This window comes from Kogia breviceps, chromosome 12 (genome assembly GCF_026419965.1).
Source record: "Kogia breviceps isolate mKogBre1 chromosome 12, mKogBre1 haplotype 1, whole genome shotgun sequence".
NCBI classification, from domain to species: domain Eukaryota; kingdom Metazoa; phylum Chordata; class Mammalia; order Artiodactyla; family Physeteridae; genus Kogia; species Kogia breviceps.
In genome coordinates, this window is record NC_081321.1 from 25,317,305 (window position 1) to 25,334,505 (window position 17,201).

Here is a 17,201-nt window from a genome sequence, read left to right on the forward strand (position 1 = left end):
GCAATATATGCTAAGATAAATGGAAAACACTTAAACTGCAGAGGGATATAAACTACAAGATGTAAATCTATGTAATTGCACACTGATGGGATCCATTACACCTGGGCCTTTCACCTTGGCCTCTAAATTATACCACTACTATCTTGTCATTACTTTTTCTTTAGACCTAAAAAAAAATTAATTCTATTGGGCCATTTTCTGCACTGTTTACTGACATAAAAAAATCCCTCTAAAGTCAATCATGGTCTGTATTCTACTTTCTGGACTGAACACTTGGCAGAAAATAGTGTCTTTTCTGTCTTTTGAGATGAAATAGCACATGGCTTCTACAAGATAGTTTTTAACTCATTGGGGGTCACTGAGAGTTACATGATGTTTACCCCTTCCTAAAATTCATTATAGATTGAATTAGTGAGATTAGGTAGATTTCGTGAGAAATTAAATCAAGAAATATTGTAGCATATTTGAATAAGTGAATACCAAATACATAGAGTTATATATATATATAATATATATATATATATGGGTTTGGGAAGAGACATAATAGTCTATGGGGACCATTATGATAACAGAATTACATTATATATTACACATTATATGGATGTTGAAATGTATCGCTTGGGGGGGGGTCTCCCTTCATTAGCAGTCATGTCTGTATATAAAACTTTGGAGGTTTTTGTTTGTTGTACCCAAACTAGCATTTCATTTTATGAGTGACAGTTGACTGATATTCTTGAATAAGTGTTATCTGGGTTTTTGAATTGTTGACTGATCAGTTTGAAATGTATGTTAGCAAAATTTTAGAGTTAACTCAAATGTGAGAAAGTGTACACAAAAAGTAATTTTTCTCTTCTAGCTATATGAATGTAAAATACTTGCAGATAGTGTACATATTGTGTAACATATGTATATTTGGTCATAAAGGCAGAGAATTGGAAACATTGTAAAATTAAGCACTTTAATTCCTATTAAATATTAAACACTTGTATCTTGTAAATAAATACATCTTTAAATGAATTCTAAAGACTTAGATGTTATCTGAGCTAGGATTATGTATGTTCAGTTCACATGATTTTGGTTGTCAGAAATTTTGGTTGATTCAGAAAAAAGTTACTCCTTAAGGTACTGATGTTCCTTCCTTTCCACCTCCAATCCCACCAAAACCTGTGTAAATCTTTCAAGAATAATATTATTCAGTATTATTTCATAAGTAAAATATTTCCAGAGATAAGCCTTTTTAGACATTTATTACCTTTTTCAGGCCTTGAAGAACTATTTATTTATTTATTTATTTTAAATATTTATTTATTTATGGCTGCACTGGGTCCCCGTTGCTGCGCACGGGCTTTAGCTGTGGTGAGCAGGGGCTACTCTTCATTGTGGTGCACGGGCTTCTCATTGCGGTGGCTTCTCTTCTTGTGGAGCGTGGGCTCTAGGCACATGGGCTTCAGTAGTTGTGGCTCTCAGGCTCTAGAGCACAGGCTCAGTAGTTGTGGCGCACGGGCTTAGTTGCTCCGCAGCATGTGGAATCTTCCCAGACCAGGGCTCGAACCCGTGTCCCCTGCATTAGCAGTCGGATTCTTAACCACTGCGCCACCAGGGAAGCCCAGAACTATTTATTGATAGTTACAAGCCGTTGGCATCAGCTGTTGCCCTTGGTCCATCCATATGACTTGTTTGCGTCCACCTTACACCAGAATGGAAATTGTGGCGGAGAGAGCCAGTGTGGCCTATTTCAGAGCTTCTCAAACTTTAATATACATAGGAATCACCTGAAGATCTTACTCAAATGCAGATTCTGATTTGGCAAGGTCAGTGATGAGGCATTTGTTGTTAACAGGGTCTCCGGTGGTGTTGATGCTCCTCAAACCATTCTTGGAGTAGCAAGCTTAGAGTGGAAGGGACTTAGTCATAGACAACTGGCTAGAAATCCCTGGCTCTGTCACTGACTGTTTGTCACTTGAGGCACGAACTCCTCCTTGAAAAGTTGTGGCCCTTAAATGAGATAATACTATAGTATATCACCTGGCCCATAGGAGACATTCAGTAAGTGATTGTTAGTATTATTAATAGAGATAATTTAGTTAGCAGGGAAGTTTGCCACCCTGACTATACATTGGAATCACCTGGGGAGTAGTTAAACCAAGCTGTGCTCCGGCCTCACCCTCGGAAATTCTACTTGTGGGGGTTGGGCTGTGGGCATGAGTATTTTCAAAAATTCCCCAGTTGATCCTGATGGGAAACCTCACTTGAAAAACTGATTGCATATTTACTCAGTGCTTGGTCCTATGTTAAGCATTCTATAAACACATTATCCCACGTAAGCCTCACGACAGCACTCTTAACATTTTCATAGAAGTAAGCAGGTTTAGAGAGGTTAAGTGATTTGTCACTCAGCTCTTGATGTGCACTCTTCCTCCCTTACCCTCCTTTACAGTTCAATCATTAAAGTCACTCCGTTGCATTCAGTTCACTCTCTAGCTTTGTCTTACTTGTCTGGCAAAACCAAAACCTGCTTGACTCAACTCTGTCTTCTCCATGCCGACAGGCATGCAGCCGAACAAAATGAACAACTATACTGATTGGTCTCATTTTTAATTCATTACTAGATTACCATTTCACACCTCCTTTCTCCTCGAACCTCCAGCACCTTCTCCCTCATCCTCCACCCAGCTGATGACCTTCTTCCCTACTTTACTCAGAAAATTAAATTGGCAGCCGAATCTACCCATCTACCAGCACAGGTTCCACGTAAGTCTATCTTCCTGCTCATCCTTGTTCCTGCTTAAATCTGGTCTCTACTTGTGTGCCATATCCTACCCCCACGCACCTTCTCAAGGATGCTGCTCCAGCCATTATCCTTTTCTTAAACGATATCAGTTTTCCCTCTTAACTGAATATGCCTATCAGCAAACACATCTGTTATAATTTTTTCCCAACCTAAATAAACCTCTTCACTTCCCCTGCCAGCTACCAGCCATATTCCCCTCCCTTTTGGAGCAATAGTTGAGTGAGTTTTCTATACCTGTTTCCAATTGCTCTCTTCCCACCCTTTCCTGAATGTACTCCAGTCAGGCTGAACTGATCTTTCCCCATAAAACCTACTCTATCCATAATTTTCTCCAGTTAATTGCAGCTCTGCTTTTCAAGTTGCTTAGGCCAAAAGCTTTCATCTTTGACTCCTCTCTTTCTGAGACTACACAGCCAGTACATCAGGAATTTATATTAGCTCACCTTTAAAATATACCTAGAATCAGATTCTCTTTCACCAGTTCCACCGCTACCTACCATTCTGGCCTAAACCATCATCATCTCTTGGTACATTATTTCAGTAGCTTTCTAATTAGTCTCAAGTCTTCCAGTCCTCCCTCCACCCTTCCATTGTTAAATAGGCAGCCAGGGGAGTCTGTTAAAACACAAGTCAGGGCTTCCCTGGTGGCGCAGTGATTGGGAGTCCGCCTGCCTGATGCAGGGGACACGGGTTCGTGCCCCGGTCCGGGAAGATCCCACGTGCCGCGGAGCGGCTGGGCCCGTGAGCCATGGCCGCTGAGCCTGCGCGTCAGGAGCCTGTGCTCCGCAACGGGAGAGGCCACAACAGTGAGAGGCTACCGCAAAAAAAAAAATCCCACAAATCAAATTATGTTGCTTCTTTACCCCAGTCCCTCCAGGGGCTCCCGTTTCACTCAGAGTAAAAGCCAAAGTCCTTTGCCCTCACATGGTTCTATGTCTCTGCCACCCCCCACCCCGTACCATACATTTTGCTTTTCCTGAAGCAAGCCAAGTACACTTAAGCCTTACATCACAGACACTGTTCCTTCTTCCTGCAGTGCTCCTGCCCCAGATGTCTGCATAATGAACACCTTTTGCAAGTTAAAGCCTGCTTGGATCTCACCACCACCTTATTTAACTGCCTCCGCTACAGCAGCACCCCATGCCGCCCTAATCTGATCTGTTTTTTTCCCGTAGCACTTAACATCTTGTTACAAATTAGATAATTAGCTGTTTATTTTTTATTGTCTGTCTATACCTGCTAGAACATAAGCTCCATAAAGGTAAGGATTTTTATCTGTTTTGACCACTGATGTCCCCAATCCCCAGTACTTGGGGTTGCTTGGCACATTATAGGCACTCAGTAAATACTTACGTGGTGGGACTTCCGAGGCGGTCCAGTGGTTAAGACTCCACACTCCCACTTCAGGGGGCACGGTCGGCGATCTAAGATCCCACGTGCTGCACAAAAGCTAGGTTATATAAAATTATAAAAATGAACAGAACTATTCTTCCAAAACATCAAATTGTTATGGGTATAGACCTTTGGAATAGAGGCCGAGAGGAAAAGAAATCAACATTTTATATAGCTAAATTGTTTTAATAACAAAGCCAGATTCCTGAGAGTGTTTAAAACATAGTCAAGGACTTCAAAATACAATGGTGAAAATCTTAGTTAACCTTCGCACGACGGATTCTTGCTTTTTAAAAAATCAGTCTCAGCCCACTCTCTCCACCACCACCACCAGCACACCTGGTCTATGAGGCAATTAGAGGCAGCTGGTTACTCTTCCAGAAGGAGTCAGAGGTGATGAAAGATACACATCCTGAGGAAGTGGGGCTGGTGGAGTGGACGTGACACAAGGTTTGTATAATGAGCTCCCAGTCTGGAGTCACTCTTTTATAGAGGAAATGATTCATGTGTTGTTTTGGTCTTGTATTTAAGTAAAACCAAATCCAGGTTGCTTTGTTTTAGTAAAAGAAACTCTGCTTTTATACAGTGAGATTGGACCACGTAGTCCATTATGGTGTTTTCACAAGAAAAAATATTTTTAGATCACTTACATATATGATTATCATACGCTAAACAAAATTAAGTATATTGTTTCTATAGAGACTCATGTCCAAAGGTGGAAGAAACATACCTCATCCTAAAGGTCATCTTGTAGGGTTTTTTTTTTGTTTTTTTGTGTTGTTTTTGTTTTTTGCGGTACGCGCGGGCCTCTCACTGTTGTGGCCTCTCCCGTTGCGGAGCACAGGCTCCGGACGCACAGGCTCAGCGGCCATGGCTCACGGGCCCAGCCGCTCCGCGGCACGTGGGATCTTCCCGGACCGGGGCACGAACCCGTGTCCCCCACATCGGCAGGCGGACTCTCAACCACTGTGCCACCAGGGAAGCCCATCTTGTAGTTTTTGAATATCTTTTCCATCAGTATGTGTACATGTATGTCTGTGTGTGTGCTTGGGGGGTGGAAGGCAGGCAGGCACAGACTACAGGGAGAATGAACCAAAGGGTCCAGGCTCACAGTTGTAAATATAGGAGAAGGAACACTCAGTAAAGAAAAAAAAAATATTTGCTAAAAAATCTTGATACTGGGCTTCCCTGGCGGCGCAGAGGCTGCGAGTCCGCCTGCCGATGCGGGGGACGCGGGTTCGTGCCCTGGCCGGGAGGATCCCACACGCCGCGGAGCGGCTGGGCCCGTGAGCCATGGCCTCTGAGCCTGCGCGTCCGGAGCCTGTGCTCCGCAACGGGAGAGACACAACAGTGAGAGGCCCGCGTACTGCAAAAATAAAAAAAAAATCTTGGTACTTTTCTGAGCGTACCTTTTTTGTTGAGTTTTGACTTTTGAGCCATCTTAGTGTTTTAGGTACACAAACACATAATAAAAAATGATGAAAAGATCTGAAATGGAATATAAATACAAATGAACATATGTCAAATAATAGCAAATGAATAATATAACCACTCTGAAGATAAAAATTAGAAGAACTAATGCACACTTTTGAACACAGTATGTAGATTATACATGCTTAAACTAAAGGCAAGTAGAATTATAAATATTGAATTCTAGGTCATTGGTTTGTTTTACCCACTGGTATGACTTAGCATTTCTAACATTACTGAGTTCAGCTGAGCAAATAAGTAATAGTTCGAGCATAATGGGAGCCAAATTTCTCAATGTCAGAGAAGGCAGTTTCGATATGGAAAAGGAGGAACGTGATACTAACTTCTGTGTTGTTGGACTAGAATTACAGGTATCAGTATGAAAACATGATTTTATAAAGTTAGCTAGCTAACTGGGTATAGATAGTTATAATACATTTATAGACATATGTGTATGTGTGTGTGTTTGTGTGTGTACACGAGCATATATTTCCTAGCTGACTGCTGTGAGGGTCTAGAAGCAATAACAGCCCTGTAGCAATGAGCATGCCTATGTTGGTTTCTAAATACCATTTCCACTAAAAGGAACCAGAGCTCCCTGAAAAACTAGCTGATTCTAGAGCTGGAGCAGAGAAAATTCAAGATAAGCCTGGGATATCATATTGTGCCAGAAAGTGAAAAAGTACCCAAAGAATGATGGGGACATGTCAAAAGACCCAGGAGTCAGCTTGAAGGGGCTCCAGCTGGCAAAATCTGGGACAGTTGAACATGAAAATAAAAAACAATGGTAGTTATATGTTAATGATATGTCATTGAAGCGGGGGGGAAGGGGAAGGAACGACGGTAATGGATTAAAATCCATTGAATAAAATAGGAACACATGGATTCGAACTGATAATGAATGAATGAATGAGGAAAAATGAAAAACTCTTCCCTGGAATTCCCTGGCAGTCCAGTGGTTAGGACTCCATGCTTCCACTGCAGGGGGCACGGCTTCGATCCCAGGTTGGGGAACTAAGATCCCGCATGCTGCATGGGGTGGCCAAAAATCAGTCAATCAATAAGTAAATAAAAATTTATAAAGAAAAACTCTTCCCTATAATAGAATGCAAACAAGTAAATGTAGAAGGAATAATAAAAAATAGCATTTGACAAAACGTAATAATTCAGGTAAGAATCATCAATGGATACTATAACTAATGGGTAAAAAATTCTTGAAGACAAGTATATCTACATAGTCTCAACGTTGTACCCACAAAATTCTTATTAATTACAGAAGGGAAAAAAAATAACTTCACAATGGAAAAACTTAGTGGACAGCACCTTAACCAAGTTAATATCAACAGTAAGGACAAATTGGTATCATGGGCCTCTTGATCTGAAGCACTAAGGACACAACATTGCTTCTGTGGTAATCCTGCCAAAAGTACAGAGAACCTCAACCTAATCATGAGGAAATAATAGAGAAACCCAAACTGAGAAATATTCTACGGAATACCTGGTGTATATTCATCAAAAATGTTAAGGTCATGAAATACAAAGACAGACTGTGGAACTTTTCCAGAATAAATGATTAAAGAGACATTACAGCTAAATGCAATGTGTATGTAATCCTGGATCAAACCTAGGCCAGAATATTTTTTTCTACTATAAAGTTTTTATTGAGACCATTGGTGAGAAATTAATAACATCTGGATTAGATCATCACATTGTATCTGTTAAGTTTCTTGTTTCAGCAGTTGCAATGTAGTTATGTAAGAGAATATCCTTGTTCTTGAAAATATTCAAGTATTTCAGGGTAAAAATGCATCATGTCTGCAATTTACTGTCAAATGGTTCAGAGATGAAAGAGAGGGAGAGAATAATTAAGCTAATGAAGTAAAATGTTAATAGAGAAACTGGACGAAGGGTAAACTAGAGTTTTTGTAATATATTTCTAACTTTTGTTTAGGTCTACATGTGCATCTGTGCTCCCAATGAAACGGGCACTGGTTCCATCCCTGGTGGGGGAACTAAGATTCCCTCATGCCGCTCAGCGTGGCCGAGAAAAACAAAACAAAACCCACAAAACATGTACAGGTATTTCAAATAAAATGTTTTAATGTTTTAATGGAGTTTAACCCAGCTATTTTCCTGAGATGTTTTGTAAGCCAATTGCAACTTTCCTTTACTTCGTCTCTCTTCATACAAATAAAAATTATTTCATAAAGATATATAAAGAAAAGCAACTTAAATTGTCCCAGGAAAAAAACAATAGTATAAAGAAATAGTTTGTCTTGAGTCATTCACTCATTCAACATTTAAATAGTGAGTGTTGCTCTTTTCCGGTTATCGTGGCACAAGGCACCATGAGCAGCAAAGTCTCCCACGACACCCCCACGACACCCTCGACGGGGCGGTGCTGGAAGTCCTGCACGGGAACCAGTGCAAGCGCGGGAAGGTTTTGGAGACAGTGGCCCTTCAAATCAGCCTGAAGAACTGTGACTTTCGGTAAGACGAACGCTTCTCGGGCACCGTCAGGCTTCAGTGCACTCCCCGCCTCAAGGTCTCCATATGTGTTCTGGGGGACGAGCAGCCCTGTGATGAGGCCAAGGCTGTGGATATCCCCCACATGGACATCGAGGCACTGACGAAACTCAACAAGTACAAGAAAGTGGTCAAGAAGCTGGCCAAGAAGCACGATGCCTCTTTGGCTTCAGAGTCTCTGATCAAGCAGATCCCACGAATCCTGGGCCCAGGCCTGAGTAAGGCCGGCAAGTTCCCTTCCTTGCTGACCCACAATGAGAACATGGTGGTCAGAGTTCATGAAGCCCGTGCTCAAGCTCCGGATGAAGGAGGTACTGTGTCTGGCAGTGGCGTTTGGCCACGTGACGATGACAGGTGACAGCATCCACTTAGTTGGCAACTTCCCGGTGTCACTGCTCAAGAAACGTTTGGCGGAACGTTGAGGCTTTGTACGTTAAAAGCATCATGTACCGTATGCTAACACATATATATATGGAATCTAAGAAAAAAAAATGTCATGAAGAGACTAGGGGTAGGACTGGAATAAAATACAGACCTACTAGAGCATGGACTTGAGGATATGGGGAGGGGGAAGGGTAAGCCGGGACGAAGTGAGAGAGTGGCATGGACATATACACACTACCGAACGTAAAATAGATAGCTAGTGGGAAGCAGCCGCATGGCACAGGGAGATCAGCTCTGTGCTTTGTGACCACCTAGAGGGGTGGGATAGGGAGGGTGGGAGGGAGGGAGATGCAAGAGGGAGGAGATATGGGAACATATGTATATGTATAACTGATTCACTTTGTTGTAAAGGAAAAAATTACACACTATTGTAAAACAGTTATACTCCAATAAAGATGTTAAAATTTAAAAAAATTTAAAAAAAGAGCATCATGGGCAAGCCCCAGCACCTTTACTAAGAAGCAGCTTAATAAGCCATATACTCCCACCATTAAAATAGATAAATAAATAACTAAATAAAGAGTGTTTCCCATATGCTGGTTGCATCAATATTTAAGGTCTAGGATTACTTTGAATATACTGACAGTAGGTTTCCTTTTTTTTTTTTTTTTTAAATTGTAAAACACTACAGCATTTATTTATGTATTTATTTTCAACATCTTTATTGGAGTATAATTGCTTTACAATGTTGTGTTAGTTTCTGTTGTATAACAAAGTGAATCAACTATACATATACATATATTCCCATATCCCCTCCCTCATGTGTCTCCCTCCCACCCCTCTAGGTAGTCACAAAGCACGGAGCTGATCTCCCTGTGCTATGAGGCTGCTTCCCACTTGCTATGTCAATGCCACCCTCTCACTTCGTCCCAGGTTTTATTCCTGTCCTGCCCCTACCTAGGTTCTTTAGAAGCTTTTTTTTTTTTTTAGATTCCATATATATGTGTTAGCATACGGTATTTGTTTTTCTCTTTCTGACTTACCTCACTCTGTATGACAGACTCTAGGTCTATCCACCTCACTACAAATAACTCAGTTTTGTTTCTTTTCATGGCTGAGTAATATTCCATTGTATATATGTGCCACATCTTCTTTGGTTGTTTGGTTTTTTGATATTGAGCTGCATGAGCTGCCTGTATATTTTGGAGGTTAATCATTTTTAACCTGATTAAATTAGCAAAAGTAAAATTATTGATACTACCCAAGGGTGGGTATGAGGAAATGGGTACTCCTACATACTTAAACTAGCACACAATATCTATTTAGATTTTAAAGATGCATAGTCTTTGACTTAGCAATTTCATTTCTAGGAGTCTACTTTGCAGAAATATTAACATAATTATGAATACACAAATGTATAGGGATATTTTCTGCAACTTTGTCCATAATAAAAAATTCAAAGTGATCTATCATCTACCAAGAGAAAAACTGTTAAATAAATTATAATAATCCTTATAAGAGACTACTATGCAGCCATTGGGAAGAATATTTTGATATTTTTATGTACTCATATGGAAAACATCTGTAATACAGTAATAAGAAAAACTATAATAAAAGGAACTATTTCACTCTAAGTGAAAAAATAGAACTGTATGTGTAGTATGATCTAATTTATATTATACGTTTGCATCTGGACAGTGAAAAGTATGAACAGAAAGAAGCTATTAACAGTGGTTCTCATCTGGAGAGTACGATCTGCAGTGAGCTTTTTTATATTTTATATCATTCATTTAATGACATTGTTATGGGCTGAACTGTGCCTCCTCTAAATTCCTATATTGAAACCCTAACCCCCAGTGTGACTGTAATTGGAGATAGGGCCTATAAAGAGTTGATTAAAGTTAAATGGTCATACTTGTGGGGCCCTTATCCGATAGGACTGGTATCCTTATAAGAAGAGGAAGGGACACCAGAGAGCTCTCTCTTTCCACATGTGTACAGAGGAAAGGCTACGTGAGAACACACTGAGAAAGCAGCTATTGTGCTCACTTTGGCAGCACATATACTAAAATTGGAACGATACAGAGAAGATTAGCATGGCTCCTGCACAAGGATAACATACAAATTTGTGAAGCATTCCATATTTTTTTTTTTTTTTTTTTTTTTTGCGGTATGCGGGCCTCTCACTGTTGTGGTCTCTCCCGTTGCGGAGCACAGGCTCCGGACGCGCAGGCTCAGCGGCCATGGCTCACGGGCTTAGTTGCTCCGCGGCATGTGGGATCTTCCCGGACCAGGGCACGAACCCGTGTCTCCTGCATCGGCAGGCGGATTCTCAACCACTGCGCCACCAGGGAAGCCCTAGCATTCCATATTTTTAAAAACAAGATCAACAGTTAAACACACACAACAAAAGATGACAAAGAAGACAGCTATCTGCAAGGTAGAAAGAGGGGTCTTACCAGAAACCAGCTCAAGCTGCTATAACAAGATACCACAGACTGGTTTGCTTGAGCAACAGACATTTATTTTCTCACAGTTCTGGAGGCAAGAAGTCCATGTTCAAGGTACCAGCTCAGAAGAAACACACAACACCTCTGCTCATAGTTATTGCAGAACTAGTCATGTGACCCCAACCAAGCTGCAAAGGAAGCTGGGAACTATGAGAACTACATGAACATTTAAAGAATACCAAATATTCCTGTCATACTCCTTGTTATGGATTGAATGATATTCCACCAGTACCTCAGGAAATAATTTTATTTGGAAATTGTATGTTTACAGAGGTAATCAAGTTAAAATCCTTCTTCTGTCTCCTCTTAAAATAAGGGCATTAGAGTGAGCCCTAATTCAATAAGACTGGTACTTTAAAAAAAATTTTATTTATTTATTTATTTATGGCTGCGTTGGGTCTTCGTTGCTGCGCGCGCGCTTTCTCTAGTTGCAGTGAGTGGGGGCTACTCTTCGTTGTGGTGCGCGGGCTTCTCATTGCAGTGGCTTCTCTTGTTGTGGAGCACAGGCTCTAGGTGTGCAGGATTCAGTTGTTGTGGCACGTGGGCTCAGTAGTTGTGGCTCGCAGGCTCTAGAGCACAGGCTCAGTAGTTGTGGTGCACAGGCTGGCTTAGTTTCTCCGCGGCATGTGGGATCTTCCCGGACTAGGGCTTGAACCGGTGTCCCCTGCATTGGCAGGCGAATTCTTAACCACTGCGCCACCAGAGAAGCCCAAGGCTGGTGCTTTTATAAAAGGAGGACATTTGGACACAGAGACAGACAAGCACAGAAGGGAGATGATGTGAACACATGCAGGGAGCAGATTGCCATGTGGAGATGGAGGCAGAGATTGGAGTTATGCTGCCACAAAACAAGAAATGCTTGGGGTCGCTAAAAGCTAGTGGAGAGGCATGGAACAAATTCTCCCTCACAACCCGTACAAGAGACCAATCCTGCTGACATCTCGATTTTGGACTCTAGCTTCCAGAACTGTGAGACAATAAATTTCTGTTGTCATAAAGCAACCAGTTTGTGGTACTTTGTCACAACAGCCCTAGGGAATGAATACACTTATCTATCAGATTTATGCAGAAAGAGACTTAATACATGGAATTAGATGCTTAAGAATCTGTTAGAATGACTGGAAAAACAGGCTCTAGTCTAGACATCCAGGAATTACTCCCAGAACAATTGGGACACCTAGGGTTACTGATGTATTTAGCACAATCAGGAGCTGGCTCTCAGGATCTCTTCACTTCAGCCAGTATCTGAGAATCAGGAAAGCATTATCAGAACCATCCACTCCAGGACCATGTCATGCTTCCCAGGATCTGCACAAGCAAAATGGATGCCTTGTGTAACGCCTCCACCCTCTCACAATTTAGTTCAGAATTTAAGTCGTGAGTGGATACATCTGTTTTATGGGCCTAAAATTAATCTGGGGCACTTTGTTGCAAGTATGTTGGGAAAGGTAGCTTTTACTTTTTAGCTTCTGAAGCAAAAGAAAAAAGTGAACGAAAAAGCCCACGAGAAAGAGGATGAAATACATTTTGAACAAGCTATTCTCTCTTCCTTTTCCTTTTATCTTTTTGGTCACTATTTTAGGATTTATTTCTTTAACATCCTTCTTCTGTCTCCTCTTAAATAATACTATTGCCCATTCTGCCCTTGGTAGTTTTTCTTCTTCTTTATGTTCTCTGGACAAGTGCATCTATTCTAAATTTGTGCAGGTGTCTCCATCTCCATCATGACCACCCTACGATATATCACGATCATCTCTGACTTGAAGACCGCAATACTCCCTATCTGGTTTCCTGTTCTCCCTTACTTCATCCCAATTCAGTGGGATGGGGGTGATCTTTGTAAAATTCATAAGATTATGTCTCTCTTTGGTCACTCTTCTGATTTTCTTCATTACCTTCAGGATACATCTCTAGCTCCTCACGCTTATGAGTTCACCTCGGTCTGACCGGCTATTAGCCTTGCCACTCACCATTTCCTCACAGACCTCACGCCCTATACTTAGCCACACGAAACTATTTAAAGCATCCAGAATGTCTCATGTCCTTTCCTTTCTCTTCACTTTTGCACAGGCTGCTCCCTCTGTCTGGTCTGGAAGTTCTTTCCCTTCTTTTTGACAGGTCAACTCCTATTCATCCTTTCATCTACGAAGCCCAGGCTAGGTTCATCTCCTATGTGCTGACTTCCATATTAATTCTGGTTACTTGATAATTTTCTTCCTGAGAGGAAAGAAAGCAGCGATCTGAGGAGTTTTGAGGAATGCCAATGAATGTGTTTTGTTCACCTTTCTAGCTTTAGTATTTCATATAGATAAGTAATTCTTTTGTTTTCATTTTTGTTCTGTTTGCTTTTGTTTTCGCCAGGGGTGTGAACAGAGGCACGCATTTAAGACTGCTGTAGGGATTTGTGGGTTTTTTTTTTTTTTTGCGGTACGCGGGCCTCTCACTGCCGTGGCCTCTCCCGTTGCGGAGCACAGGCTCTGGACGCGCAGCCTCAGCGGCCATGGCTCACGGGCCCAGCCGCTCCGCGGCATGTGGGATCTTCCCGGACCGGGGCACGAACCCGCATCCCCTGCATCGGCAGGCGGATTCTCAACCACTGCGCCACCAGGGAAGCCCTGCTGTAGGGATTTGGATGTATATAATTTTCTCCCTTTGCATTAGTTTACTAGTACTGCTAATGCTGCTTAAAAACTTACTTTTGTTCTGGTAGTAGGTCACATCCTTAGTAGTTTTGTTACTATTCCTATTTCATAGATTGAGGTTGGGAGTAAGGTCACAGCTTCTTAAAGAGGATAATTAATTCAGAACTTCTTTCCTCATGCTATACTAAGTCTAAAACAACACTTCTTAGTTCCTGACTAGCCCAGATGAAGTATATTTAATATGCAAAGCATTCATTCATTCATACATCCATTTGTCCATTTAGTCAAACATTCAGTAACTGAAGAGGAATGAGAATAAAAAGCCATCAGAAAGAAACAAAAAGTCAACTGTTGGATAAACCTTTATACATATTATGTATAATATACTTAGTACTTTATGATATGCTGCCTTATTCACTAATTTTGCTGTGTCACTGATGTGTAAGTCTTATCATCCATCACAACTGTATAGCATTTCTAGAAAACTGGTTCTTAAAACTCAAATTGACTCACGCCGCCCACTACTGGTTAGATGGACTGGTTGGGAATTAGAAAGGAGGGATGTTCAAAGTCTCTCCTAGGCCTGGCTGCTGAAGGAAGAAATCCTGAGTAGGTGTCCCTTCTGTCCCTTCTACCACAGTGTACCCGTGAGCCTTTGGATATGCAAAGGCAGCTAACCAAGGGCTGAAAAGCTAAATTTCTCGTCATGAAGTGTGTGGGCTCTGAGTTGGTATAGGGGAGATGAAAAGGAATCCTGAGAAACAGAGGAGAAAGGAGGTTTGAAGAGTTTCTAAGAATGCCAAACAACATTTTGGGAACCTGGAGTGCAGGTGCAAAGAGGCTAGAGAGAAATTCCCAGAGACGGGGTAGGTGAAGTAGTTTAACAACAGGGATGCCTAGCATGTACTATTTTGCTGTTGGCATTATTGTGATGTAAAATCACTCCATTATCTCAAACAGTTAATAAAATATGCCATATGTTTTGGGGGTGGGAGGATTAAAGGAAGGGCTAAGTTCCACTGGTGTCTGGGTGTGGAGTAAAGGGAAGAAAACAGTCTAGGGAGAAGAAATAAGACTTTACTATTAATTGTGTTGTCACACTGCCCTCTAAGGGGCGGTCAGTATCTTGCCAGATTCAATTGCTGGCTTCTGAACCACCTGACTCTGCCATCTGCAGACAGTTTCCCCACACCTGCCGACAGAGTTTGTCTTAAGCTTGAGGCCTGGGGAGTAGCGCAAATTGATGAAAGCTGCTTACCTTATTGTCTTTGCAAAATAGGGACAGTTTCCAAAAATATGACAAAGAGGCTTCCCCATCAGAGTTGTGTATTTTATATTAACATTAGATCTGCACATTCCACTATGATTTGAAGGCACTCATGATGGCAGCTTTGCTATGATTGATGATCAAAATGTTGGCATAAAATGATATTGGATGTTTATGCTATTAAAAATAGTTTGAATGATATTTTGCAAGAACTATTAAACTAATTTCCAGTTATTAATTTAATTCAAAATAAACTCTCTCATTAGGGATTTAAAGTTAGAGCAAAGCCAGCCTACTCCCTAGCAAAGTAACTTGGCAGCTATTATGATGAGGAGTCCTATGCCAGGCCAGCTTCATTATGTTTTTCTTGGGTTTGACTGCAAATCCTAATTGCAATTGTACCTATTCAGAGCTGGTTAAATCCTTGCTATTCCAGCTTTTCCAAGTGAAAGAAAAGGAAACTCCAAGTCCACTAGAGTGGTACTATGTAACAAGCATCATACTAGATTGTAGAGATAACTAGCTAAATAAGACACCACCACTACCTTCAGTGAGCTCAGTGTTGGCTAAGGGGGAAAGGCATGTTACTGTCATGTCCACAGTACCCCCTCCCTTTAGCAAATAGAGTGTCTGGCTAAGATCCACATGCCTAATGAATGTGTGTTGAAATAATGAGGGAATGAATGAACAAACATATGTGTATAGGTTAAGAGTTTGCCAAATAGCCTATTTTTATCCCAGCTCTGCCACATACTAGCTATGGAAACGTAGTACTTTACTTAAAGCCCTTGAGCCTTAGCTTCTACATCATAAAATGCTTAGCACAGTGCCTCACATACAGTTAAGTACTAAATAAATAATAGTTTAATAATATCGTGTGAAAAGGGCAATAAGGAAGAGAGGGAGTGATTAACTGTGCAGATTAGAATCTAAGATTAGGTACTACATATGTACATTTAGAAGTACGGAACAATTGTCGGGTTTGGGGAATTTTTTGATGCTGAATGAGGATTCTACTTTATTCTCTAAAACCAAGTGGTAGGAAAAATGATCTCTGGAGTCAGTGACTCACATACTTACAGTTCCATAACCAGAGAGAGAGAAAATTATCTGGTTAACTCAAGTTAAAAAATTCTCAGAGAAGGCCCTCTTTCTTTGGGTCAGGTCCATCCCTAGACCCATCATCTTAACGTGGTGTGGCAGGCTGAATAATGGCCCCTCAGACATGTCCATGCCCTAATCCCTGGAACCTGTGACTCTCACGTGGCAAAAGATAGGACTTGTAGATAGGGCTAAAGGCACAGGCCTTGCTATGGGGAGATGGTCCTGGGTTATCCAGGTGGGACAATCAATCTGATCCTGAGCTCTTAAAAAGCAGAGAACCTTTCTTTGCTGTGGTCAGAGAGACATGTGATGACCAGAAGAAAGGTCAGGGTCAAAGAGACGTGACATTGTTAACTTTGAAGATGCTGGTAGGGGTCAAGAGCTAGGGATGTGAGAGGTCTGAAATCTGGAAAGGGCAAGGATATTGACTCTTCCACAGAGGCTCCAGAAAGGAGTGCAACCCTGGTGATACTATGATTTTAGCCCAGTGACATCCACGTTGGACTTCTGACCTACAGAGATGGAAGATAATACATTTTTGTTGTTTTAAGCCACTAAGTGTGTGGTAGTTTGTTAAAGCAACAATGGGAAACTCCTAAGCCAGGGAAATAGGGTGGAAACTTAGTTTCAGTTCCTCCGCAGATTCCCTCAACTTCATCTGCCCCGAGGAAGCTTGCTCAGTGAGATCTCCCGACAGCCTCCAGCACTGCCCACCCTCCTCATTCACAAGAATACAGGGGTTTGAGATAATGAGGTAGGTGATGCAGAGAGAAGCCGAGATAAGAGGTAGAAAGTTCTGATGCTGCCTGAGCCCCTGGTTCCAGTTATTTTTTGAGGCCCAGGCCATGTCAGCACTATGGTTATACAAGTTAGTTAATTCCTCTTTTTGAGTTAAATTAGTTTGAGTTAAATTTCTGTGACTTGCAACTAAACTGTCCTTCCTAAATCATAAACCTAAAGTGAGGGAGGGATGGCTGAAGGAGAAGAATTTTTAAAAAAGCCTTTGGAGGGATTTCCCTGGTGGCACAGTGGATAAGACCCCGCGCTCCCAATGCAGGGGACCCAGGTTCAATCCCCGGTCAGGGAGCTAGATCCCACATGCATGCCGCAACTAA

The 17,201-nt window shown here is 41.5% G+C and overlaps 1 protein-coding gene, 1 non-coding gene and 1 pseudogene across 4 annotated transcripts in view; all 3 read left to right on the forward strand.

Annotated features, from left to right (window-relative positions):
* FGD4 (FYVE, RhoGEF and PH domain containing 4) overlaps nt 1-7,763 on the forward strand; it is a 211,744-nt gene extending 203,981 nt beyond the window's left edge. The window contains exons 18-19 of one of the 3 annotated variants that reach the window (XM_059080864.2): nt 3,828-4,052; nt 6,930-7,763. In XM_059080864.2, the coding sequence (XP_058936847.1) occupies nt 3,828-3,853 (26 nt within the window). In that variant the 3' untranslated portion in view covers nt 3,854-4,052; nt 6,930-7,763. Of the gene's footprint in view, nt 1-2,609; nt 3,436-3,827; nt 4,053-6,929 lie in introns of those variants that run through there. The other 2 variants (XM_067009035.1, XM_067009042.1) reach the window with 2 other exon arrangements.
* Nucleotides 7,764-7,791: 28 nt separating this feature from the next.
* Nucleotides 7,792-9,130, forward strand: LOC131766859 (large ribosomal subunit protein uL1-like; annotated as a pseudogene).
* A 1,474-nt stretch (nt 9,131-10,604) lies between these two features.
* Nucleotides 10,605-10,711, forward strand: LOC131767550 (U6 spliceosomal RNA). Its single transcript, XR_009338754.1, has one exon. It is a non-coding gene; the product is annotated as a U6 spliceosomal RNA (small nuclear RNA).
* The last annotated feature ends 6,490 nt before the right edge of the window (nt 10,712-17,201 follow it).